Consider the following 26,289-nt stretch of genomic DNA (forward strand, 5'->3'; position numbering starts at 1 on the left):
TTTTACAATACAGGAGTTCTGCTAAACACACAAAATTTTGATTTCTCTCCCCCTTTAATTTTTTATGTATGAGTCGAGAAATTTGCCACATGATAGCCCAGGTGTGAGCATTTGTCTTTTGGGTTTGACAAATTTGAATCCAGTCCTTTGCAAAAACAATAAGAACACACCATTTTAACATCCTATGTTGCTTGCTAGACCTTTCCAATGTGAAGATGCACAGACTCTTGCATCCCAGCTGTTTATGCACTGAACCAATAAAACTTCCAGAACATCACATTTCTAACAGAATTTTCCACCACTGATTGGAATCTGTGAGCTCTTCCCCTTGTGAGGGATAAGACATTGTAATTATTCCACACTTCTCATGCGGGAGAACAATAACTTTATTTCCCACCCTTCTTTAGGACCGAGAAGAATTTTTCAGGGGCTGTACAGACCAGCCATTAAGGCTGGCCTGGGGTTGGAGTCAGGGCATAGTGTCCACATGACGCATGCCCTGACTCTGCCCCCATGCCAGCGTAATGCTGCATGTTGCACCACATGGTTGGCAGCATCATGGCACTCCTCTGGCAGTGCATATAGATGATGCAGTCCCAAAGGAGTGCTGAAAAGCCATGGTGCCTGTGGCTATGGCACCCTTAACATGCTGCAGAAAGGAGCCACTTTTTGTGCTGTGGAAAGGTGAGATCAGGACTGTGGCATGTAGTTACTGCAGCCCTGATCCGGAGCTAAAAGGGGCGGCCTGTACATCCCCACAGTCATTTCACATTATTAATAAATGAAGTTCTTAAAATAGCGATGGGGAACGTGTGATGGTTCATAATTCTTTGAAATGCAGCTCGAGCTCCCATCAGGCTTAATCTATATAGCCATGGGTGAGGGATGGTAGAAGTTGCAGTTTAAAAATATGAAGAAGCCACACACTCTACAATTTCTACTATATAGTCTTATCAGTGTACAAATGGCTTCAGTAACCATAAAGTAGAATAAGATCATTCAGAGAGAAGTATAATTCCTTTTAACTCATTGACCAGACATTACTGGAAATTTGAGGGCACCTTCCTTTTTTATTCACCAAAGCTCACAATCTTTTACTTATTCCCAAAGTTATTAAAAGGATTTTTAAAAAAGGATTAGCATGTATATTACAGTATTATCATTGGTTGTGCACATCAAGTCATCTTAAGTCAGGAAATAATAAGACTGCTGTATCTAGCAATATAGCACCTAGTAATAACTCCATGTTACATAATTTCTCAGTTGTGTATTATTTATGTTTTTGATAATTTTGATAATACATCCTAACTTTAAGGCTTTTTAAAAAACAAGCAGTTGGGGTAGAATACTGCCTGTGTATTTTAGTTTACTTCAATGAAAATAGGTCAAGGTTTTTGTCTTTAAATGTACACTGAGAATATAGGGGAAAGGGCTCCAAGTATTCACAGGAAATACAGACCCCAGGGAGCATGAAAGCCAAACATCAAGGCATCCCAATCATCAAAGCACATGGGATTAAATGCCACTGGAGGGCTTGCAGAACTTGTATTTTTTTCTTTCTTCCACAGGTTTAAGAATATCTGTCAAGCAATTTAGCCCTGTAAACCCACTGTTGCCTGAAACCAAGGCGCAAGATGCCCCCCCCCCCCATTGACAAATGCCTCAATATAATTGCCAGTTTGGAAAAGTGAATTTGTGGACCAACAACTCCCTCAAATTCTCTAGCCATCATTGCTAAGGGTATCCTGGAATCTGCAGCAAAAAACAAAAAAGGAATCTTTACAGATGGTCTGTATCTTTATTGTTATTGTTGTTGCATGCCTTCAAGTTGTTTCTTACTTATGGTGACTTTAAGGTGACCCTATCATTGGAGTTTCTTGCCAAGATTTGTTCAGGGGAGGTTGCCATTGCTTTCCCCTAAGGCTGAGAGCCTGTGACATGCCCAAGGTCACCCAGTGGGTTTCATGGTGAAGCAGAGAATCGAACCCTGGTCTCCAGAGTCGCAGTCCAATACTCAAGTCACTACAGATAAACTATAAATTTGCAACTCTCCCATTTTCTTACTACCTAGGCTAATAATTCAAAAGCTCACACCTAGGCTAATAACTCAAAAGCTGTATTCTGCAGCTGATCCTAATAATGCCATTGCCTACCTGTGGATTTTGGATTTTGTTTGCTGCAAATTGCCAAAATCCTGGGAGACAGTTCAAAAAGTAACTTTTCTAGTGCAGGCTTGGTATTCTGGGAATTGCAGTAATATATATATATATATACATACACATTCAAACTCTGATCCTGGCTGCTTTACTGAATGAAAGGAAATGTCTTATGTCATTTTGCAAAAAGCAGTTTAAAACAGCCTTCCTTTAAAGTAACGCTGCATCCTGGCATGTGAGAATTGTCCATTCACATGAAACATTTCTTTGCCCTTTTGGAGATAATCCTCCAGTCATAGGGAGCAGAGAGCTCTCCAGTTGGCCTGGAGCTCTAATTGCATTAATCTTCCATCAGAGAGACACAGGCACATAGTACTTCCCCCACCACTCCCCCCTGGCGGAACTTGTGATTCTGAAGCCATGAAAAGTATGTGTGCCCCTCCTCTGGTTCTTTTTATTTTTCCCTAGTCTTAACCAAGATCTATGCCTGGTGGAGCACCGGCTTCCACAAAGAGGCCTGATGACTCTAGCCAAACCAGATTTGGCTGGGCTTCTTCCACGAGCCTGTGAGATGGACATAGCCAGCATGGAATGCAGCAGTGAAAAAGAAGAGACCATGCTAAAGTCCTTGGCTGGGGGAGACCCTTTTGGCCAAGTGGAGCCCCCCAAGAAGGCAACAGGGAAGTTGGTGATGCACAGTGTGGTCATGTTTGGCCGAGAGTTCTGCTATGCTGTGGAAGCTGCTTTTGTCACCCCTGTACTCCTCAGCGTGGGGCTCCCCAAAAGTTTGTATAGCCTCGTGTGGCTCATCAGCCCCATCCTTGGCTTTGTTTTGCAGCCCGTGGTCGGCTCTGCCAGTGACCACTGCTCTTCAGGTTGGGGCAAGCGGAGACCTTTCATCTTGGTCCTTGGCTTGATGATGTTGGTGGGGATGGCTTTGTACCTCAATGGAGACACTGTTGTCTTGGGTGAGTATGCAAATGCTTTGTGGAGCCAGGAAAAACAAATGATTTGTTGAAGTAGAAAACGTGTTGAGGAGGGAAGAACTTTAAAAAGGTACTTTTTTGGACTTTGTTGTTGTTGCTAACTGTCTTGGAGTTGGTCCCAACTCATGGCAACCCTGTATATGAGACATCTCCACAACTTCAGCTTCCATTGCTATGCTTAGCTCCTGCAAATTCAGGCTTATGACTTCCCTGATTGAGTCTATCCGTCTGGCATGAGGTTTTCCTCTTTTTCTGTTTCCCCCCACCCTTTCTAGCATTATTGTCTTTTTAAATGACTCATGCCTTCTTATGATGTGGCCAAAGTACAGCAGCCTCAGTTTGATCATCTTGGTTTCCAGGGAGATTTCTGGCTTGATTTTTTTCAAGAACCCATTTGTTTGACTTTTTGGCTGTCCAAGTATCCTCAACACTCTTCTCCAGCACCACATCTCAAATGAATTGATTTTCTTCTTATTCATTTTTTTCACTGTCCACCTTTCACATCTATATATGATGATGTGGAATACAATGGCTTGGACAACTCTAACTTTGATGCTTACTTGTCTATCTTCACTTTTAAGGATCTTCTCTAGCTATTTCATAGCACAGGTGCAGAATCCCCCAGACAGTTTGGCTACCATTTTGGCTGGGGTGTTCTGTGAGCTATAGTCCAAAAAAGTAACTTTCCCAAGCACTGATGCAAGGTTAGAGAAGCCGTACATATAATATTAAGGTAAAATGGTGGGATGAATATACCAGTATCTATTTTGTACTTTCTTCACAGAAGAATTGAGAAGAGTTGAATCCTTAGTCACAGGAAATACTTATACTGAACAACTGTAGCCATGTTGTCCATGGAGTCTGTGGAGTCCAACCGAGAAACATTTCAAAATTTGAGAAGAGGAGTAAAATAATTCTTAATTAGTTATGGATTCAATGTTGGTTATAGGCCTGCCTGCTATAAACTAGCTGGCATTACTTTTAAAAAAGATTTGGGATAAAAATTCTAGAAACACAGTGTTAACTGTCTTTCAAGCAAACTGCATTTGCCTGAACATTTGCAGCAGGCTGCTTTGCTTGATACAGAGTATATTTGTATTCTGTAGGCATGTTCAATATGTGTGTTGGCGACATTATTGCACAAAGGTTCCAGAACAACAGAGGTAGGTGAAAAGCTAAACCGATGATTCACCCGGCCTTGAAATTAATTCATTTGTATTGTTTATTCAGACTCAACTACCTAAAATGGTGGACTGTAGGGATTAATATTCTATCCCTCTTTTCCAGGTAGTAGTAGAAAATTATTTTTAAAAATGATATTTCTGTTTCAATATTTAGGTGTTCACAGTGCAGTTTGGTCAGTCATTATAGTATTCTTTTAGGACAGTACAGTCAATCTTCTGTAGCCACGGATGTTCTATCCATGAATTCAACCATCCATGGTTTGAAAATATATATTTTTTAAAAAATAATAATCCCAAAAGCAAACTTTGGTTTTGCCATTTTGTATAAGGGATATTATTTGACTGTGCCATTGCATTTAATGGCACTTGATCATCCATGGCTTTTGGGATCCATGAGGGGTCCTGGAACCAAACCCCAATGAATACCAAGGGCCCACTGTGGTATTAGGATCTGGAGATACACAGCAATGATCCTTGTACCTGCAAAATGAGAAGTGAGCTCTGCCTTGATCTGGCCTATAGAGCTCCTAGTCCAGGCCACAGTTTCCTGGCCACCTTGTCCCTTTCCTAGAGGTCTGGAGAGAAATGAATATCTCAGCAGTCAGCATTACTTGCCTGTTGCCTTCCCCAAGCAGAAAATATGAGTGGCAAGAATGGTGATGCTGTCATTTCTACAATGGATTCTGAAGGCTCATGAGATTCGTTCTGGCTGCCTTTAAAAATTGCCTTTTAAAGGGCCGTTTCTGACTGTTTCCCAGAATCTCCCAGCTAGCATGGACACTGGAAATTGTATTCAAAAACAGTAACTTATCCAAGCTCTGCTTATAAGGAAGCTGAGTTCTGACCTTTGGACCCAGCCTGTTCTCAGTGTACCAGCTGAGTGCGCCTGACTCTCCCCTTGCCAGCTCAACGCAAGCAGCCATGCCTCAGAAATATTACTAAGATTAAGACCAATTCAAACTGTAGCACATTCCAAGCTCTGGGAACCTTGTAAAGTAAACTAGTCATTTCCACAATGGTTTCTGAAGGTTCATGAGATGTCTCTGGCCACCTTCAAAGCCAGTGTTTCAAAGTCCTTGAGATTTGATCTGTTCAAGGACTCGTTTGTTTGTCTTTTTGGCCATCCACGGTATCCTCAGTACTTTTCTCGAGCACTACATCTCACATGAGTTGATCCTATTCTTATCTACATTCTTCACTGTCCAGTTCTCACATCCTTACATGATGATATAATGGCTTGGACAATTCTAGCCTTGGTGTTCAGTCTATGTATATGTAAATATGCCAAAATATTCCAAAAATCCAAAATGCTTCTGATCCCAAGCATTTTGGTTAAGGGAAACTCAGCCTGTACAATCCTAATCATTTTTTCTGGAACAGCTGTGCACAAACCATAGGACTATTTCAGGAGCAGGGAGGTTGCAAAGCAATTTACAGAGTGCGAAGGCCTTGGACTGAAAGTGGTTTTGACCCACAGCAGTCAATGGAATGAAATGGCTTTCAGCGTAAAGTGCTTTGAAGCTTGCCAGACTTATCCCATAAGAGTGAAGAATCTGTGATGGAAAGGAATATATAATCCCACACCAAAGTAAGTCTTTTGGCATGCTCTAGTTCACAATGTAAATTCATTCTGAGTAAAATTAGGGCTGGGAGTTCGTAAGCCAAAAGACTTTACATTCCCCAGTGAAGCACAGGGTTAAATTAAACATGGTATTATATGTGCAAATTTCATCTTAAAGCTTAAGTCTTTTTTTTAAAAAAAAAAATCATACAAATGTGTGTGTGTGTGTGTGTGGGTCAGGCTCACCACTTTCCTGTTATTTTCTTTAACATTTTCAATAAACATTTTTCTAAATAATGCAGAAGTACTTTGAAAAGAGTAGTAGCACTGTGCAGGAGAGGGGAAGTTTCGAGCTGGAAGAAGGTGTGAGCGATTCTGGGATTTGTAGTCTGATGACACCCAAATCTATTTCTCCATGTCTCGTTCATCGGCCTCGAATTCTAATGGCATCTCTTCTCTCAATGAATGTCTTCAGGCAGTAATGGGCTGGATGAGGAAAAACAGATTGAAGCTGAATCCGAACAAGACGGAGGTGCTCACGGTAGCAGCCCCGAAACCAAGAATTGGGTTGCAACCACCAGTCCTGGATGGGATCACACTCTCCTCCAGTGACTGTGTTCGCAGTCTGGGGGTGCTCCTTGACTCGTCGCTCCTGATGACAAATCAAGTGAATGCGACGGTCAGGAGCGCCTGTTATCAGCTTCGTCTGATACGCCAGCTGCGCTCTTTTCTGGAAGTAAGGGATCTCGAGACTGTTGTGCACGCGCTGGTACCCTCACGCCTTGACTTCTGTAATGCGCTCTACATGGGGCTACCCTTGTGCCTGGTTCAGAAACTACAGCTGGTTCAAAACATGGCAGCCAGGCTTGTGTCAGGAACATCTAGAAGGGACCACATCACTCCGGTTCTGAGGTCCCTCCACTGGCTGCCTATTGGTTTCCGGGCCCAGTACAAGGTGTTGGTTATTACCTTTAAAGCCCTAAATGGCTTGGGTCCAAGCTATCTCAGAGACCGCCTCTTCCCATACAATCCTCCCCGCGCTCTCCGGTCCTCTGGGAGGAACTTGTTGCAGCCTCAAAAACTGAGGCTTGCGGCGACCTCCCGGAGGGCTTTTTCTGCTGTCACCCCCAGGCTCTGGAATGACCTGCCGGACGAGATCCGTCAATTAACATCTTTGGACAGCTTCAAAAAGGCTGTGAAGACGGATCTCTTCAGGCAGGCCTTCCCAGACTAAAATATCCCGGCCTCAGGATCTCAGGATCTCCCCCCTCCTCAGTAATGTCTCCAAAGCCCCCTTTTCTTTTCTTTAGAACTGAAGTTGCAGTGGTTTATCGGTTGGTATTATTTTGTTTAATTTATTGTTGTTCTAACTAGTTATTGTGGTTTTAATTTAGATATGCAGTTTAATAACTTTTTAAGGGGGGAGGGAAATATATTGTTTTTATGCTGTATGTTATTTTAATGTTGTAAACCGCCTGGATTGGTTTGCCACAGGGCGGTATATAAATAAAATTTATTATTATTATTATTATTATTAGTCTAGAAAAGTAATTTTTCCAAGATCTGTTTATAACAAGATCATGTAAAAGGATCCAGCTTTTGTCCCATCAGTAGAAAGAGAAGTTCTGACTCTTTCTTCTCTTTTCCTTGCTTCAGCATAGGGCTCACTGGATTCCCTACCTCTTTCCCCCACTAATCTGAACACTACTTTTAATGTATGGAAATATTAATTGTTAGAAAATCAGGGGACCTCCAGATTTCTGCTTGTAGTAATGCCTCAGCTCCACTGCTAGTTACTTCTTGACCATACTCAACATTCTTGAGGAACACAGGATAGACTGCATGCAATGACCAGTTCCAATTGTGTATTTTGCTTCCTCACAGAGGCATATGCTATAACCAGAACTTGGGAAATTATGCTGGTTGATGCTGGGAAATTGGTAACTTTTCCAAATTCTGCTGAGACTAAAACAAATAATACAGGACCCATCCCTTTGTCACACACCTTCTCTTTTGTATATATGCCTGCTAGATAAAATACTACATGGAATGCACTCACCAAAAGTATTATGTTCAGAAAATGCATTGCCAGCTTGCATCTGTCTTTGACTCTGAACAGCATGACCAATTGAAATAGTGGTTGTTGTTGCTGTTGTTGTGGGCCTTCAACTCATTTCCATGTTATGGCTACCCTAAGGCAATCCTATCATGGCATTTTCTTAGCAAGAGTTCTTCAGAAGAGGTGTGCCATTACCTTTGCTGAAGCTGAGAGCATGTGTCACCCAGTGGGCTTCATGGCTGAGATGGGAATTGAACCCTGGTCTCCAGAGTTGTAGTTCAACAGTCAAACCGCTATGCCACACTGGTGGTTATTCAGAATAATTGGTGGAATACTGGAATGGGCCACATGCCAAATTGTATGCAACTTGTCTGCACTGGAGGTTGCAACAGATGTTAGTATGGGCTTTAGTTTTTTGTGCGTTTTTCGGGCTATGTGGCCATGTTCCAGAAAAGTTTCTTCCTGACGTTTCGCCAGCATCTGTGGCTGACATCTTCAGAGAAATTCTCTGAAGATGTCAGCCACAGATGCTGGCGAAACATCAGGAAGAAACTTTTCTGGAACATGGCCACATAGCCTGAAAAACCCACAAAAAACTATGGATGCCGGCCATGAAAGCCTTCGACTTTACATTAGTATGGGCTTCTTTTTCATTTTTAGTTTGAGTCTCAGATGCAACTGAACAGCAGTTCCCATCATTTTGTGGTAAGAGATGATGAAATCTATAATCCAGCAACATCTGCAGGGCCACATCTCCCTAGTTCCTGAGCTATTGGATGACCAATGTCTCATTTCAACTGAATGCTGAGAGATTATTGAGGTGTTTGTTAATAACAGCTTCTTTAAACATAGATCTGTGCCCAAGCATGTGGAAAGAAAGATTGAGAAGAGAATTCTTTCCTTCTCTATAATTTTTATATTTACTTCCCTGAAACTTCAGTGTGCATTTCTTCTCAGCTGAGCTCCCAGTGTCTTTAGCTCAGATAAAATGTTCCAAGAAGGGAGTTACGGATGGATATGAAGAAGGCAGGACAGAGACAACAGGTCAGCTAAATTTTCTTGCTGGTGATAATGGGAGTCAGTTGCACTTTTCTTAGGACTTGGAGATAAACATATATATCTCCTAGTATTCTACTACTTTAGCTCTAAAATCCCTAACATTGAGCCATGACAATTAAAATAATATTAGACTTGTGGTTGTTGAACCATATGGTTGCTTAACCATAAAAGTGCCTAGGATGTTAATTTGCCAGGAACTCACACTGTGTGAGTGATGAAACAGCTAACCATTATAACCAAGACTTCATCTACACATCAGAAGTAATGCAGTCTGATATTACTTTAACTTTCATGGCTCGTGTTATGGAATCCTGAGATTTGTTTTTGTTGTGGTACAAGAGCTCTCTGACAGAGAAAGGTAAATATCTCACAAAACCACAAATCTCAGAATTCCATAGCATTGAGCCATGATGGTTAAAATGATGTCAAGCTACAATATTTCTGCATGCAGATACCCAAGTAGCATATATATATATATATATATATATATATATATATATATACCCACCACCACCACCACCAAGCATGGAGAATTATATTTTCAATATGTTTTGGACTATAACTCACAATTTTGGACCATTTGCCATGATGGTGGGTGTTGAAGTTCCAAACACCTGGAAGGCGTTTTTCAATGAGTTTCTTGTATTAGCCAAAGCCCATGAAAAATATATTAAAATATACAAAAGTATTAAAAAATGTACAAAGTTCAACAAAATTACAGACAGTAGAGACAGTAACAATAATGTTAGAAACAATAATATGAGATAATTTCAGAATTACCATTATGAAATCAAATACTCTGACTCTCCAAGACCGTTTGTGTCCATTCTTTCTTTCTATGTAAAGGGATCCTGTAGTACCTTTGAGACTAACTGTGTGAAAGAACTTGTAGCATAAGCTTTCATAGACTAGGTTACTTCCTCAGAGGCATGAAGATGCCCATGCATCTGAGGAAGTAGACCTAGTCTATGCTACAAGTTCTAGTAGATACTACAAGTTCTTTTGCACAGTTAATCTCAAAGGTGATACAAAATCCCTTTTTATACTGATATTCCAGATTAATGGCGCCAACATGGTGTAGTGGTTTGAGCACTGTACTATGTCTCTGGAGACCAGGGTTTGATTCCCGGCTCATCCATGATACCCACTGGGTGACCGTGAGCAAGTCACACTCTCTCAGCCTCAGGAGAAAGCTGAACAAATCTTGCCAAGAAAACCCTATGATAGGGTCATCATAAGTCAGAAATGACTTGAAGGCACACAACAAAAACAACAACAACAAATTCTAGACTAAGCCTTTGTCATTCCCTCCTCTCCCAGTTCTGGTGTTGTCCTGTTTGGATGATGTACAGCCCAAACCCTGGTTCTGATGCAAGCAATCTGGATGCCATCCAGCACACTGCACATCAGAACTAGGCTATAACAATGTTGAAACACATTTTAAAAGTTACCTGTTAAAAAAAATTAGCTGAAGTCCTCCCTTCCTGTGCCATGGCACCTGTCTGCATGGGCATCCTGATGGGCTGCCCACTGCATCCACCACTACCATGTATTGCTCATTTTGAGGTCAGAATAAGGTGCCCAGCCATATGATTGTCACTAGCCACCTTGTTCTGACCTCTGAAGTGAGTGGCTGGCAGTGGCAGCAGACTCACCAGGTGGCCCAGCAGGAGGCCTCTGCAGACAGCTGCTATATTGCAGAAATGGAGGCAGAGGTAAAGGTTGAAGCCAGGATACTCTAGGCTTGGATACACTGGGCTGTCCCCATAGTATCTTGGTCATTGCAGGCGAGGCTTAACATGGTTATGTCTCTGAGTTCTCTCTAATCATTTAGTACCCAAGCCAAAAGAGCCAATTTATGGGTCACATATGCGCTGCAGAAATAATCTGGTTTGACACCACTTTAACTGCCACGATGTCTGCAAATCGTAGTTTTGTGAGACATTGAACTTTCTCTGTCAGAGGGCTCTGGTGCCACAGCAAATGACAATTCCCAGAATTCCACAGCATTGAGTCATGGGAGTCAACGTGGTGTCAAATTGGATTATTTCTACAGTGTGGATCATTCAAAATAACTCAAACCAATGCAACAACATGAATCAGCAAGGATTTTGAAAGTCTTTCTTTTGGGTTGCTATACAGGACTTGATGGCCTTTGTCATCTCTTCCACCTCTATGATTCTATCATTATATACGAACAATGCCTTCCACCTTGCATTGGCCAAATGGTCACTTATTATAGCCCCCATTTAGAACTACAGTTGGCATAACTTAACATCTCAGTTCAGTTCAGTGAAAACAAATCTTAGGGAAACTGTTCTAAGCTTGGTCAAATAACGGGCTCTGAAATATTTTGCCCCCCTTTTTTCTTTTTAAAAATATAAACATAGAATTTTGAGCTCATGATTAATTGTAGTTCCTTTCTGCAATCTATACAGAATAGCCGGTTTTTTTAATGAATCCATGGCCAAGAGATTTCAGCTCAAAATAGTAGTATCAATGTGGGAGGTTGTAAATTTGGCTTTCAGAGTTGATTATTCTTTGGTTTTATGTAATACAACCCTTGGAAATGTTCATTTGATAGAGTAGCAAGTCATTTAAGGAACTGGGAAACTACCTCTAAATACAGTTGGACCTTCATATGCACAGATTCTTTATTCATGGATTTAAGCTCCACAGCTTGGAAATATTCCAAAAAGATATACATTCCAGATAGCAACCTTGATTTTGCTATTTTGTATAAGGGAGATCATTTTACTATGCCATTGTATTTAATGGGATATGAGCATCCATGGATTTTGGTATCCACAGGGGGTCCTGGAACCAACCCCAGTGGATACCACAGGCCCACTGTATTCCGCGCCTAAGAAAACCCTATGAAATCCATGAGGTTGCCATAAGTCAACAGATACCTTAACGGCACATAAACACACACTCACACAATTAGGAACAACGTATTCTTGTCATAACATCAATGGCTAACCAGATTCTAATCTATGTGTACCTGGAAGGTTAAAAAAAACTTGCTGCATATGCTCATGTATAAGTCTAGAAATTTTAGTCAAAAAATTGTCCCCCAAAAAACTGAGTTGACTTATTTGTGGATCATTGTAAGTACTATACTTTAAATCTTATTTATAGATGAGCCATCCACTGGTAAAAGACAAGAGAATAATCTGTCCAGGAAGCACTGACCTTCTCTCTGCTTTCTCATCTATCCAACCTTTAGTGTGAGCACAAACAGTTATGTCTGCTGGCATTTTGTAAATTCTTTGGCATTGTTTTCCTTTGCTTCATTCTTTCTATCCTTTGTTATATGCCCCTGGGTTTATCCTCGACTTTTCCATGGGTCACATCAAAATCCATAATATGATTCTATGACTAATTTCTTCTTTTGTAGCTTTGGTCTCTGACAGAGCCACCCAGAGGACCTGGGCCATTGTCATCACCATGTTGGGAGTGGTGCTCTTTGATTTTGCTGCTGACTTCATTGATGGTCCCATCAAGGCTTATCTCTTTGACGTCTGCTCTCACCAGGATAAGGAAAAGGGGCTCCATTATCATGCTCTCCTGACAGGTAAAACAAGGCTTCCAAGACCCTTTTTTAGGTCCTTTACACATCTGACAACTAGATGGCAGGAGGGTTTAGGGAGGGGAGGAGGAGAAGGTTACTGCATAGAGTTCTCTTCTCTCTATTCATGCCTAAACTCCCTGAATGAATTGATCATCTGATCCAGTGTTTTGGTCACGAGCATTGTCTAAAGATGTCATCTTGTGACCACAGGAACTACAAAGAAGTTCCGGAAGGAAGGCTTCTTTTAAAGAAACCATCTTCCACAATTAAAGCTGAAGTCAGTGTAGCTTTTTCTTTCTTTCTTTGAAAAAACTGGCTGGTGTGAGGATTTTTCTTTTTATTGTTTGGTGTGTTATTTGGGGGTTTTTTTGGTAGTGTGTGGGATTCCGCCAACCCACCAAATACTGTTATTACTGTGACAACTGTTCTATGAGGGTCCCAGGAAGATGCAAGAGCAAAGGTTTTTGTTTGTTATGTTTATATTATATTATATTATATTATTTTCATTCATTCAGTTTATATTTTGACTTTCTCCTGTCAAGGAACAAAAGGCAGCTTACAAAATTTAAAATGAGAACTTAGCTAAACATATACTATTACAAAAGTTAAAAAAGCAATTAAATATATATGCTATTTAGAATACATAGACAAAAATTTAAAAATACATTTAAAGCATGATTAAAAAACATAGCAAATAAAAACAGAAGTACTTTAAATACTACTCTGTTGTTGTCGCATGCCTTTAAGTCATTTCTGACTTATGTTGGCTCTAAGGCAAACCTATCACAGGGTTATGTATGTATGTATATGTTTACGTGTTTACACACACACACACACACACACACACACACACTGTATATTGTACATCTATTGTATTGTATATTGTGAATGTACAGTGGTCCCTCCACATTTGCTGGGGTTAGGAGTAAAGAACCCCTGTGACTGCAAAAACTGCAAATAAAAAACCTCACTAATCTTACAGTAGACAATACTTCCCATTGAACACAGGCTACTGCTCCACTGAAGAACTGATGCAGTTTGACACTGCTTTAACTGTCATGGCTCCATCCTATGGAATCGTGGGATTTGTAATTTGTTGTGGCACCAGAGCTCTCTGACAGAGAAGGCGAAATATCTCACAAAACTACAAATCCCAGAATTCCATAGCACTGAGACATGACAACTTAAGTAGTGTCAAACTGCATTAATTCTGCAGTGGAGATGCAGCCCAGAACTTTTTCTGATTAGTAAACCATATGAGTTTACGCTGCATCTGTAAATATTGCTTAAAAGTGGACACAAATGCATAAAGCTGCATTCCTTTCTTGTAACACAAGGGAAGGCAGGAAGCAAACTTACCTATTCTATTTGTCAATAATGTCATTTTTATCTATGTAGGCTTTAGTTTTTTGTGGGTTTTTCGGGCTACGTGGCCATGTTCTAGCAGAGTTTCTTCCTGATGTTTTGCCAGCATCTGTGGTTGGCATCTTCATCAAAGATGCCAGCCACAAATGCTGGTGAAACGTCAGGAAGAAACTCTGCTAGAACATGGCCACGTAGCCCGAAAAACCCACAAAAAACTATGGATGCCGGCCATGAAAGCTTTCAACTATGTAGGCTTTGTAATTTACATATAGATTTCTTACCCTCCATCTAGGCTTGCCATATCCCGCCTGGGGGCGGGACTTTCCCGGTTTGGGGCGGGGCCGCACGGTCACGGCCCGGTTTGGCCCCGTCCCCGGGATTGCCCCTGCTCACGGGCGAGATATAGCAAGCTGAGGGAGGCTTTCCCTTGCCGCTTGGGCCCAGGCTTGCAGGGAAAGCCTCCCTGAAGGGGAGGAGTCCCTCTCCGCCTGGGCTCCGCCCCCGCCAAGGGCGGGGCCCAGGCCCAGAGGGAAAGCCTCCCTGAAGGGGAGGAGTCCCTCTTCGCCTGGGCTCCGCCCCCACCAAGGGCGGGGCCCAGGCCCAGAGGGAAAGCCTCCCTGAAGGGGAGGAGTCCCTCTCCGGTTGGGCTCCGCCCCTGACGAGGGCGGGGCCCAGGCCCACAGGGAAAGCCTCGGAGGCTCCTATTCAAATGTAGGACACACAAAAAAAGTGTCCTACATTTGAACATTTTGTCCTACATTTGTCCCGGTTTGGAGGTCCTGATGAATGGCAACCCTACCTCCATCTCTCCTAATTTAGCAAGGGTGGTCCCGATAAATCTTCTGCTGTCCCACTCTTTTCGCTGCTTTTAAAACGTCCCAGTTTCTCTCTTCTTTCCCCCATTTCCCCCTTTGTCCTCAGTTACTGCAAACAGAGTTCAAAGTGTAAAAGTAGTTTGTACTCAGTTAACTTAGCAGGAGAGGAGGGGGATAGGCACAGCATCTTGCAGTTTCCTGTAAACTCAGGCAAAAGCAAAGTGCTACAGCTCCTCCTAGCTTTTATATTCTTCCTAATAAATAACCTTTGCCCTCTGGTGTGGTTTGGCCACCTGTGTACTGGTTTTCATCTGTGAAATGTTGCAGAGTATGAGATATTGTAAATCTGCTTGACATGGACCCTCTGACACTTTATATGAATACATGAGTGTGACATCTCTTAACCAAGGCTAGAAAATTTTACCTTTTTCTACTGCAGTTCCCAGAATCCCCAGATCAGCTTGGATGAATTCTGGAAGTTGTAGCCCATAAATTTAACTTTTTCATGTTCTGCTCTTAATGATCATCAATACTGACTTTACAGTCCTTGATAATGCATGGCTTGGCTCCATGTGAGAGTCATATATTCTCTGGTGATCCATGGACTTCTGTGTCTCTGAAAAAATCAGGGCCACATCTTAGGTGGGAATCATGTTTCTTTTCAAATATTGTTAGACTGTGAGTCTTAATGCTACAAGCAATAAAGGAAATAACAATACAATGAAAGAAATAACAATACAAGTAATAAAGGAAATAAATAACACTACAAACAATAAAGGAAAGAAGAGAAACAAAACAAAAAGGAGATAGGAATAAACTAAGAACCATGAATGCAACAGTACAACGGCTAGTGCGCAAAGATAAAGAAAATTACTACAATGACAAATATAGAAAAATAGGAAACAACAACACAAAGGGAAGAATGAGAGACCTATTCCACAAGATTTGAGACATTAAGGGAGAGTTCAAACCAAAGACCGGGACGTTATATGACAATAAAAATAACATAATTCAAGACCAGGAAGGAATGAAAAGATGATGGATGGAATAGACAGAAGAGTTATATAAAAGAGATGACGGCATGAAGGACACATAGAATGAAGACCCATATGAAGATGAACCTCAAATTCTAAAAACTGAGGTGGAAGCTGCAATAAAGAAAATGGCAAAAAACAAAAATCCAGGAACAGATGATATTCCAATAGAACTGTTGCAATCCACATTGACAGAGTCAACTCTAGTGCTAATCAACATATGTCAACAGATATGGAAAACAAAACGATGGCCAACAGATTGGAAGGATCAATATACATCCCCTTCCACAAAAAAAGGAGACAAAAGAGACTGCAGCAACTATAGAACTATAGCACTAATCCCATGTGAGCAAAATCATGCTCAAACTTCTGCAACATAGGCTCCAACCGTACACGGAGAGAGAAATCCCAGAGGTCCAAGCAGGGTTCCTAAAAGCCCTAGACAATGTGACCAGTGATCAGGGATGCTGGGAGTTGCAGTCCAACATTAGACAGACCACATGGTTCCTATCCCTGCTTTATATTCTCATCTTGAACAGCACTGTGATGGACATTTTGCTGTTAATGTATTAAATGCTGGTGGGGTAGAACCTAAAATACCTTAAAATCATCAAATTCTGTCTGATCTTGGAAACGAAACAAGCTGAGTCCTGGTTAGTAATTGGATGGGAAAACACCAACAAATGCTAGGTGCTGTAGACTGTATTTCAGAGAAAAGAATTAGCAAAACCACCTCAGAGTATTTCTTGTCTCTGAAATTTATAGGGTCACCATAAGTTGACAAGTGGCTTGAACGCACATACATACACATGGGGCAGATAGCGACATAGGCTATCTTTGGTGATATTAGTTGGTGAAATATTAGACAATCAGTTAAAAATTCTGAAAAGGGTTTATTTTTTATGTCACGAAATAAAAAGCATTACTGTTTCCTGCTTGGAATTTATTTTTTCAACACTGTTCTTTACCCTCGGATTGTAAATTGAGGCTTTTCCCTCCCTCAAACCTAGCAGCTCTTATGCTCCAAGACTTAGTGTCTTCTGACCTCCAGACTAATCTTTCATGTCAGGCTGACATAGGCCATAAGAGATGGAAGGAAATTGCACGTGATCAGAATCCCTGCTGATCACACCACCACAAGACAAAGCAGAGTTTGTGCTGCATTGCAACCCCAGGGGCAGTAACATCAAAAGCACCTGGCATGTGGGTTCTGTCAAGAGGATATCTTAGATGTTACTCCTTCAGCTAGTTACAGGATGTGTCTGTCTGTTTTGGTAGCTGTCACAAATCACAGTGCTCACTGTATTTATCTTTTCCCAAGGATGTAAGCTGTTGATGAAGGCATCTTGTGTTTATGATGGACACATTCCCAAATTCTAGCCAGTATTTTAGAGTAGCCTGACTAATTGTAAGCAAGGCCATCCTTTATAAGACCCACACTTTAGCATTTCTTATTTCCTAAAGCTTCCTGTATGCAGAGGGCTTGTCTACATTGACCAAAAAATAATTGACCTTATCTCACATTTTCTTGGTCCTAAATGACCCCATAGCAGCTCTGTTAATGCCAAATACTAACTGACCAAACAAAGTGACATTGGCCTAACTAGCCACATCTTTCCTCATGGTGAACTCACTTTGGTGCAAGGGGCATCCACAGGTCCTCTCCTTTGTATTATTTTCTACCACACAGCTGTATCTTCTCTGCTGTACTTTGCCTTCTCAGCATACATCAACCTATCAGCCAATAGCTGTTATTGTTTACCTATCAGTCTAGACGATCTTGCATTCTGGATGCCTCCCCATCCTATCCCCTGTCCCCCTTTGCTGCCCCAATGAGTGAGGTAGGTGATTTTAAATGTACATGTGCACACACACACACACAAGGGGGAGAAAGAAAAAATATAATTTGATTTATTTGATTTATTAAAAATGTTCAGCAGTGAGAGGTTAGATACAGCCACCCCATCCCTCTTCCTCTCCCTCGCCTAAATGTCACATTTGTTTTTACTGTTTTTACTCTAACCTCCTCCAGTCGTCCCACCCTAAACCATCAGCATTGTATCAGCTTTGGTTTTACTTCAGTGAAATGAAGAGCATACATTCCCTCTTCTCCTGATCCTCTCTTTCCCCTGCCATTCACTGGCTCACTCATTCACTTGTGTGGAAATCTTCCACTTTGTTCCACCAGCCCCCCTCCCCACCATTAACTCACTTGTGCAGAGATCTGCAGACATACATTGCAGATCTCTGCACAAGTGAGTGAGTGAGCAAATGATGGGGCTATCACTAGATAGCCTGGGCCGTAATAGCCTGAATAGGGAATTCCCCCCTTCCTCTCTTCGTTCCCAAATCTTCTGTTTTCTTTTTCCTCTGGCTACACAACATCCCTAGTCAACCATTTGGAGGTGGTTTTTTGTTCCCTTCAGATTTCTTCCATATAATTCCCCCCCCCCCCCGATACCTCTATCTTTATATTCAGTAACCCTGTTTTGGCTACAATCCTGTGTGCTTTCATCACCCGAGTTTGTTGTTAAAGGGAATGATATCTTTTTCATCTGTTTGAAATTGTTTTATCTATGTATTGTTAAAATAGGATGTTCTATTATTTTAGCTCTGTTAGGTATTATATTTATTATTGAGCTCTTCAGGAAAGATTGGCCAGATGCAGGGGGAAAAGATGGTTTAATTTTTAAATGTGGCAATCATTAATACATGTTTGTGTTAAGCAGACATCTACTAGCAATAGCATGTAGATTTCTATACCACTTATCAGTGCACTTAAGCACTCCCTAAGCAGTTTACAATCTGTAAACTAATTGGCCCCAACAAGCTGGGTACTCATTTTAGTGACCTATGAAAGGATGGAAGGGCTGAGTGGACCTTAGAGCCCTGCCTGGGATTGAACTCACAACCCTGTGGCTGCAGTACTGGCATTTAACCACTGCACCGCCAGGTCTGTCTACTGTCTTTTTGATGTCAATAGAATGTCTCTTTTTCTTTTTAGGTCTGGGCGGGGCCCTTGGCTACCTTACTGGTGCCATTGATTGGGGCCACACTGTCTTGGGCACATATTTGGGTTCAGAATTCCAGGTGATGTTCTTCTATGCAGCTCTTGTGTTCCTGATTTGCCTTACTGTACATCTGTGCAGTATTCCTGAAGTATCTCTCACCACCATCAAAGTAAAATCCAAAGCCTTTCTGAAAGCGTCTAAGCCCCAGCAATATGGATCCCTGGGGAAAGTGAAGAATGGTTATTTCAACAGTGGATATAGTGAAATACAGATTGTATCGCAGCAAGGGAAGCCTATCATAAACAAAGACATTCAGGTAATTGTGCTGTTTAAGAAGGCAAGCTTTTCATTTGATTCTTATTGACAAATCTTTTTGAGTAGATGCTACTGAAGCTTCATCTGCAAGAGAAAGTGCTACAAGTAATCAGAAATGTTAGGTTGTTGTTACTCCCAAGATACCAAGAGAAAAGAGTAAGGAGCTGAGTGGGTGCAGATAATACACTGAGGGGTGCTTACAGCCTGTGAGTTGTACAATCCTAGATTAAATGGATGGGTGCTTCCTTTCTACTTGTTTTGGGAGAGAAGAAGTAGGGACAAGGAGTGTAGCTCAGTGGGAGAGCACCTGCTTTGCCTGCAAAAGAGACCATGTTCAGTCCCAGGCATTGGCACATAGAGCTGGGAAAAACATCAGCCTGGATCTCCCAAGGGTTGCTACCAGCCAATATTGGCAGCCTTCCTCTGAGGCTGAGAAAGTGCGACTTGCCCAAAGTCACCCAGTGGGTTTCCATGGCTGAGCAGGAACTTGAACTTTGGTCTCCCAGTGTCCTAGTCCAACGTTCATATCGCTATACCATGCTGGCTTTCAAAAAGCAGCTTACAATATGTTAAAACAAAATAGTTATGCACTACAACAGTCAGTCCAGTGAAAACATTAAGTCTGAACAACAAAAAAAGATTCTAAGCATATTACATATTGAGTGCCTTGAGTCCTTATATCAGGAAAAGAGTGAGTTATAAATAAATTTTGCAGCCTGCAGCAATCTGTGCAGCCTGATCATGTAGACACAATCTTTGGAGTAGTGAAGGCCACCATGAACATACTGGATCCTTGCCCTACCAGGCTCCTGAAAGCTGCTAGAGGGGGATTGGCCAAGTGAGTAAAGGGAGTGGTGAATGCTTCACTGCAGCAAAGCAGATTCCCATTCTGCCTAAAGGAGGCTGTGGTGAGGCCATGACTGAAAAATACCTCCTTGGATCCCACCATCCTGGATAACTATCCACCAGTCTCTAATATTCCATGTGGTGGCCTTCCAGCTCCAGGGGTTTCTGGGATGAAATGGATTATCAAGCTCCATTTCAATCTGGCTTCAGACAGCTTTGGTCTCCTTGGTGGATGATCTCTGCAGGGAACTGGACAGTGGGGGCATGTCCCAGTTATTTCTCCTGGCTCTCTCGGTGGCTTTTGATACCATTGACCATGGTATCCTTCTGAGCCGCTGTCTGGGATGGGACTTAGGGGTACTGTTATGCAGTGGTTTCGGTTTTCTTGGAGGGGCGGACCCAGAAGGTGGTGTTGGGGGACTCCTGTTTGACTCCTTGGCCTGTGGAGTCCCACAGAGTTCCGTTCTGTCCCCCATGTTACTTAACATCTACATGAAACCCCGGGGAAAGGTCATTCGGAGTTTTGGGGTGAGGTGTCAAAAGTATTCAGTTGACGCCCATCTCTATCTCTCCTTCTGCTCTGATTCCAAGGAAGTTGTCTCTGTACTGAACCAATGTCTGCAGTCAGTAATGGACTGGATGAGGGAAAAAAATTGAAACTTCATCCAGGCAAGACAGAGGTGCTCCTGGTCAGTTGTAAGGCAGATCAGGGAATAGGGACATTGCCCGTGCTGGATGGGGCTACACTCCCCTGAAATAGTGTTCTCCTTGACTCAACTCTGAGCCTGAATGCCCAGGTTTCAGCAGTGGCTAGGAATGCATTTCCACAGTTAAAACTTGTGATCCAGCTGCGCCCATTCCTTGAAATGTCAGATCTGGCTACAGTGACACATGCCTTGATTACATCCCATTTGACTAGCGTAACAGTGTATGTGGGGCTGCCTTTCGAAACTGTTCGGAAACTTCACCATATGCAAAACGCCTCAGCTAGAATGCTGAGCAAGGCCAGTTACAGGGAGCATGTTAAAACAGCTCCACTAGCTACTGGTTCATTTCCAGGCACAATTCAAAGTGCTGGTCATGACCAATAAAGCCCTACACAACTTAGGTCCAGATCATTTGAGAGACCATATCTCCCCATATGACCCTGCTAGAGCCCTCAGATCTTCAGGAGAAGGCTTTCTCTTGGTCCTGCCACCATCACAGGCTCGCTTGGTGAGGACATGAGAGAGAACCTTCTTGGTGGTTGCTTTCACCTCTGGAATGCTCTTCCATGAGAAGCAAGGCTGGCCCCCTCCCTGCTTGCCTTTCGTTGGCAAGAAAAAAAATCTTTATTCAGGCAGGCTTTTGATGTATAATCATGGGATGGCTTGGGTGTTTGTTGTATAGAGTGGGTATCATGGTTTTAGTTGGGTTTTAATGTCTGTAATTTTATATGGTTTTTAGATGATAGTTTTAATTTTCTAGAATATTTGTGAGCTGCCTTGGGTCCCTTTCAGGGAGAAATGTGGGATAGAAATCAAATAAATAAAAGAATAAATAATGGAATAATAATAAATAATACAGTTGGCCCTCTGTATCCACTGATTTTTTTTAACCATCCACGGCTTGAAAATATTCAAAAATAATATAAATTCCAAGAGCAAACCTTGTTTTTGCCATTTTACACAAGGGACACCATTTCACTGTGCTGTTGTATTTCATGAAATTGGAGCATCCATAGATTTTGATATCCACATGGGGTTCTGGAACCAAACCTCAGTGGATAACAAGGGCCCACTGAAATATTAAAAATACAGTATATTGAAACTTCTTTCCAACCAGTTAAAGGCTGAAGCCCTGTTAGAAGATTTTTGTCCATGGAAAAAAGGAGAAGCAGGGGAGGAACCAAGCTTCCCTTGGGGAAGTGTTCCACAGTTTGGAAGCAGCCACCAAGAAGGCTCTTTCCGGGGACATTACCAGAAAAGCCTGAAAGTGGTGAGGTGGTGAGATAACCTTCTCCTCAAAATCCTAACACTAGGGTAAGCTCATGGGGAAGTATGAGCTTTCAGATAATTTAGACCAGTGATTCCCAAACTTTGGTCTTCCAGATGTTTTTCACTTCAGCTCCCAGAATTTTTGTTAGCCAAGCTGGCTGGTGATTCTGGGAACTGAAGTCCACAATAGCTGGAGGAATGAGGTTTGGGAACCACTGGCCTAGATCTAAGCAATATAGGACTTTATAAGTCATAATCAGAATGCTGAATTCTCTCTCTCTGTCTCTGTTCCACTGGCAGAATGCTTCATAACATTTCTTAGACCTATCGAGTCAATACCTAATATTTGACAATGCTACATGAATGCATCTTTCCATTCGGAAATGGAGACTCCCCTGATAATTAAAAAAAACCCTTTAGCTTTTCATTTGGAAATTTAAGCTATGGACATTGATCCCAGAGAGCGATATATGTGCCCCTGCCCAATTGTCTGAGTTCACTGATCTTGATTAATTTTGTTCTAATTTCATGTCTTGAAATTAAGCCAAGAATGAACTTGGCAAGTTGGTGTTATGTTAAAGCTGACTTTGTATAATGCCAAGTCAAGATAACACATTTAATGAAAAGGACTCAGACAACCCTGATAAAGTCAGAAAAGCTAAAGCTCAAAATGAACTCAGGCTTGCTAGAGAGGTTAAAAACAATAAAAAGGGCTTTTTTGGATATGACCGCAGCAAAAGGAAGAAGAAGGAAATGGTAGGGCCACTGCGTGGAGAAGATGGCAAAATGCTAACAGAAGACAGAGAAAAGGCAGAATTCCTCAACACCTTCTTTGCCTCAGTCTTCTCAGAAAAGGAAAAAGGTGCTCAACCTGAGGATAATGGAGCAGAGGACAGATTAGGCGAATTTCAGTACAGAATAAGTAAAGAGATAGTAGAGGAATACCTTGTTAATCTAAATGAATTTAAGTCTCCAGAACCAGATGAACTCCATCCAAGGATATTAAAAGAACTGGCAAATGTAATATCGGAGCCATTGGCAATAATCTTTGAAAACTCCTGGAGAACAGGAGAGATCCCAGCAGACTGGAGGAGAGCAAACGTTGTTCCCATCTTCAAAAAGGGGAAAAAAGAGGATCCCAACAATTATCGTCCAGTTAGTCTGACATCAGTTCTAGGAAAGATTCTGGAGCAGATCATTAAACAGAGAGTCTGTGAACATCTAGAAGGCAATGCCATAATCACAAAAAGTCAACATGGGTTTCAGAGAAACAAGTCATGCCAGACAAACCTGATCTCTTTCTTTGATAAAATTACCAGCTTGGTAGATGAAGGGAATGCTGTGGATATAGTATATCTTGATTTCAGTAAGGCCTTTGACAAGGTTTCCCATGACATTCTTGCAAACAAGCTTGTAAAAGGTGGGCTAGACAAGGTAACTGTTACATGGATTTGTAATTGGTTGACCGGCCGAACCCAAAGGGTGCTCAACAATGGCTCCTTTTCATCCTGGAGAGAAGTGACCAGTGGGGTCCCACAGGGCTCTGTCCTGGTGCCAGTGTTATTCAACATCTTTATCAATGACCTAGATGACAGGATTGGGAGCATACTTATCAAATTTGCAGATGACACCAAATTAGGAGGAATAGCTAATACTTCAGAGGACAGGATAAAAATTCAAAATGACCTGAATAAACTAGAAAGCTGGACCAAAGCTAACAAAATGAAATTCAACATGGAGAAATGTAAGGTACTGCACTTAGGGCAGAAAAATAAAATGCACAGATATAGGATGGAGGACACCTGGCTGAATGAAACTACATGTGAAAGGGATCTAGGAGTCCAAGTGGACCACAAGTTGAACATGAGTGAACAGTGCGATGCGGCAGCTAAAAAGGCCAATGCAATTTTAGGCTGCATCAATAGAAGTATAGTGTCTAGATCAAGAGAAGTAATAGTGCCACTGTATTCTGCTCTGGTCAGGCCCCACCTAGAATATTGTGTCCAGTTCTGGCACCACAATTTAAAAAGGATGTTGAGAAACTGGAGAGTGTCCAAAGGAGGGCGACTAAAATGGTGAAAGGTCTGGAAACCATACCTTATGAGGAACGACTTAGGGAGCTAGGTATGTTTAGTCTGGAGAAGAGAAGGTTAAGAAGTGATATAATAGTCCTGTTTAAATATTTGAAAGGAAGTCATATTGAGGAGGGAGCAAGCTTCTTTTCTGCTGCTCCAGAGAACAGGACCTGGAACAGTGGATGCAAGCTGAAGGAAAAGAGATTCCACCTCAGCATTAGGAAGAACTTTCTGATAGTAAGGGCTGTTCGACAGTGGAACACACTCCCTCGGAGTGTAGTGGAGTCTCCTTCCTTGGAGGTCTTTAAGCAGAGGCTGTATGGCCATCTGACGGGGATGCTTTGATTTGGATTTCCTGCATGGCAGGGGGTTGGACTGGATGGCCCTTGCGGTCTCTTCCAACTCTATGATTCTATGAACCCACCAGATATTCTTTGCATTATAATATAACTTTCACATGGTTCTCACTCTAGTGGCAGAGAACTTCAGATTTGATTAATCTAGTGTATTTTTCCTTAGAAAAAGGAACAATTCCAAGTCAACCTACTTGGATTCACTCAGAGTCTAAGACTGCTGTCAATTAATTAATGCAGTTTGACACCACTTTAACTGCCATGGCTCCATCCTATGGAATCCTTGGAAGTGTAGTTTGTTGTGGCACCGCTTTCACAAAGGCCAAATATCTCACAGACTTTCATACATTGCGCCATGGTAGTTAAAGCAGTGTCAAAATGAATTAATTCTTCAGTGTAGATGCTGCGCAGGACTATACACGTTGTTTCCTAAAGAAGTTGATCAGATTATGTTGCATATAGATCTGAAAATGCCACCATTTCTGAACCATCTCAGCACTAGTGAACCTTGGCCAGAAACTTCTGATATGTTTTTGTTCAAGTGATATCTACCTACAAAAAAAAAAAAAAAGTGGTTTGTAACAGGTGTATCTAGAAATCAGTGCTATGATCCAAGGTGGGCTGTCCAAACAAAGAAAGGGATTGTGCAAACCTTGTGCTGTGATCTGTCAGCTTGCTACACATCACTAGCAATATGTACCTTGTGGAGCTACTGACAACTAGTATGTTGAATACTGGGCTAGATGAACCACTGTAACAACAGAATTGCTTTCATATCTCTTAATTGGATACAGAATAGAAGTAAAAATTGTGTGACAAGAGGTTCTGTGAAATTACTTTTGCCTGTGGGCACACTCATTCTCCAGTGCCCAGCTTGTGGATGGTGGTGGTGTAATGCCAAGAAAAGAAATAAAAAAAGATTTTTTTTGGGGGGGGGGGGGGGATGTTGGGTACCATAGCAACACTGAAAATGAATACATGCCGCATGATCTAGCCATAGCTGTTGCTGCTGCTGCTGTTGTTGTTGATATGTGCTTTCAAGTCATTTCCAAATTATAGTGACCCTAAGGTGAATCTATAATTGGTTTTCTTGGCAAGATTTGCTCAGAGGAGGTTTGCCATTGCCTTTACCTGAGGCTGAAAGAGTGTGACTTTCCCAAGTTCACCCAGTGGGTTTCATGGTCAATCTGGGAATCAAACCCTGGTCTCCAGAGTCATAGTCCAAGGCTCAAACCACTATACCACACTAGATCCTGGAGACCACTGCAAATATTGGCTTAAGTGAAACTTCCTTCAACATACATAAAAAAAGCTCACTGAACTAGACCAATGGAATCTAATTTTGTGTGAGCATTCCAGTGTGAGTTGCAATAATAATAATAATAATAATAATAATAATAATAATAATAATAATTCTTCTTCTTCTTCTTCTTCTTCTTCTTCTTTCTATCCTGCCTTTTCCCCAGATTGGGAATCAAAGCAGTTTACGATGACTAAAATGGTTAAAAATCCACAAAATATAGAAGTTAACACAACTAAACAATGAAAATAATTCTATATGATCCCCTGCACCAGCATTATGGATTAGAAGGCTGCTTCTGTAAATTGATCTTCCCTGCTGAATTCAGACAGTTTAGGGGCACAGAGGAGAGAGAGAGAGAACTTACAACACAAGCAAACTGTGAACAAAGTGACACAAAATCTAATCAGGATGATGACTTCATGTCCAGATTTGCGCCAATCGAATCTGATATTCTGGAAGTGAACCTGTAGTATTTGGTTCAGATAGACATCACCATCAGCATACCCATGTTCTGTTTTTTTCTTTTAAATGTCTTTATTTCTTTAGCCCATTAGAAGCAATTCAGATGGGATAGGATTTCTTGCATCATTTTTGCAACCATCCAAAGGCACAGCTAC

General features: G+C 41.7%; 1 protein-coding gene across 1 annotated transcript in view; it reads left to right on the forward strand.

The window, feature by feature from the left end:
* The first annotated feature begins 1,781 nt into the window (after nucleotides 1-1,781).
* SLC45A2 (solute carrier family 45 member 2) overlaps nucleotides 1,782-26,289 on the forward strand; it is a 35,201-nt gene continuing 10,693 nt past the window's right edge. The window contains exons 1-3 of the mRNA XM_089513376.1: nucleotides 1,782-3,124; nucleotides 12,406-12,582; nucleotides 18,798-19,120. Coding sequence (XP_089369502.1) covers nucleotides 2,677-3,124; nucleotides 12,406-12,582; nucleotides 18,798-19,120 — 948 coding nt within the window. The 5' untranslated portion in view covers nucleotides 1,782-2,676. The remainder of the gene's footprint in view (nucleotides 3,125-12,405; nucleotides 12,583-18,797; nucleotides 19,121-26,289) is intronic.

The sequence above is a fragment of the Sceloporus occidentalis genome, unplaced genomic scaffold, assembly GCF_023333645.1.
Source record: "Sceloporus occidentalis isolate IW3139 unplaced genomic scaffold, rSceOcc1.0.p SCAF_1, whole genome shotgun sequence".
Classification (NCBI taxonomy): Eukaryota; Metazoa; Chordata; class Lepidosauria; order Squamata; family Phrynosomatidae; genus Sceloporus; species Sceloporus occidentalis.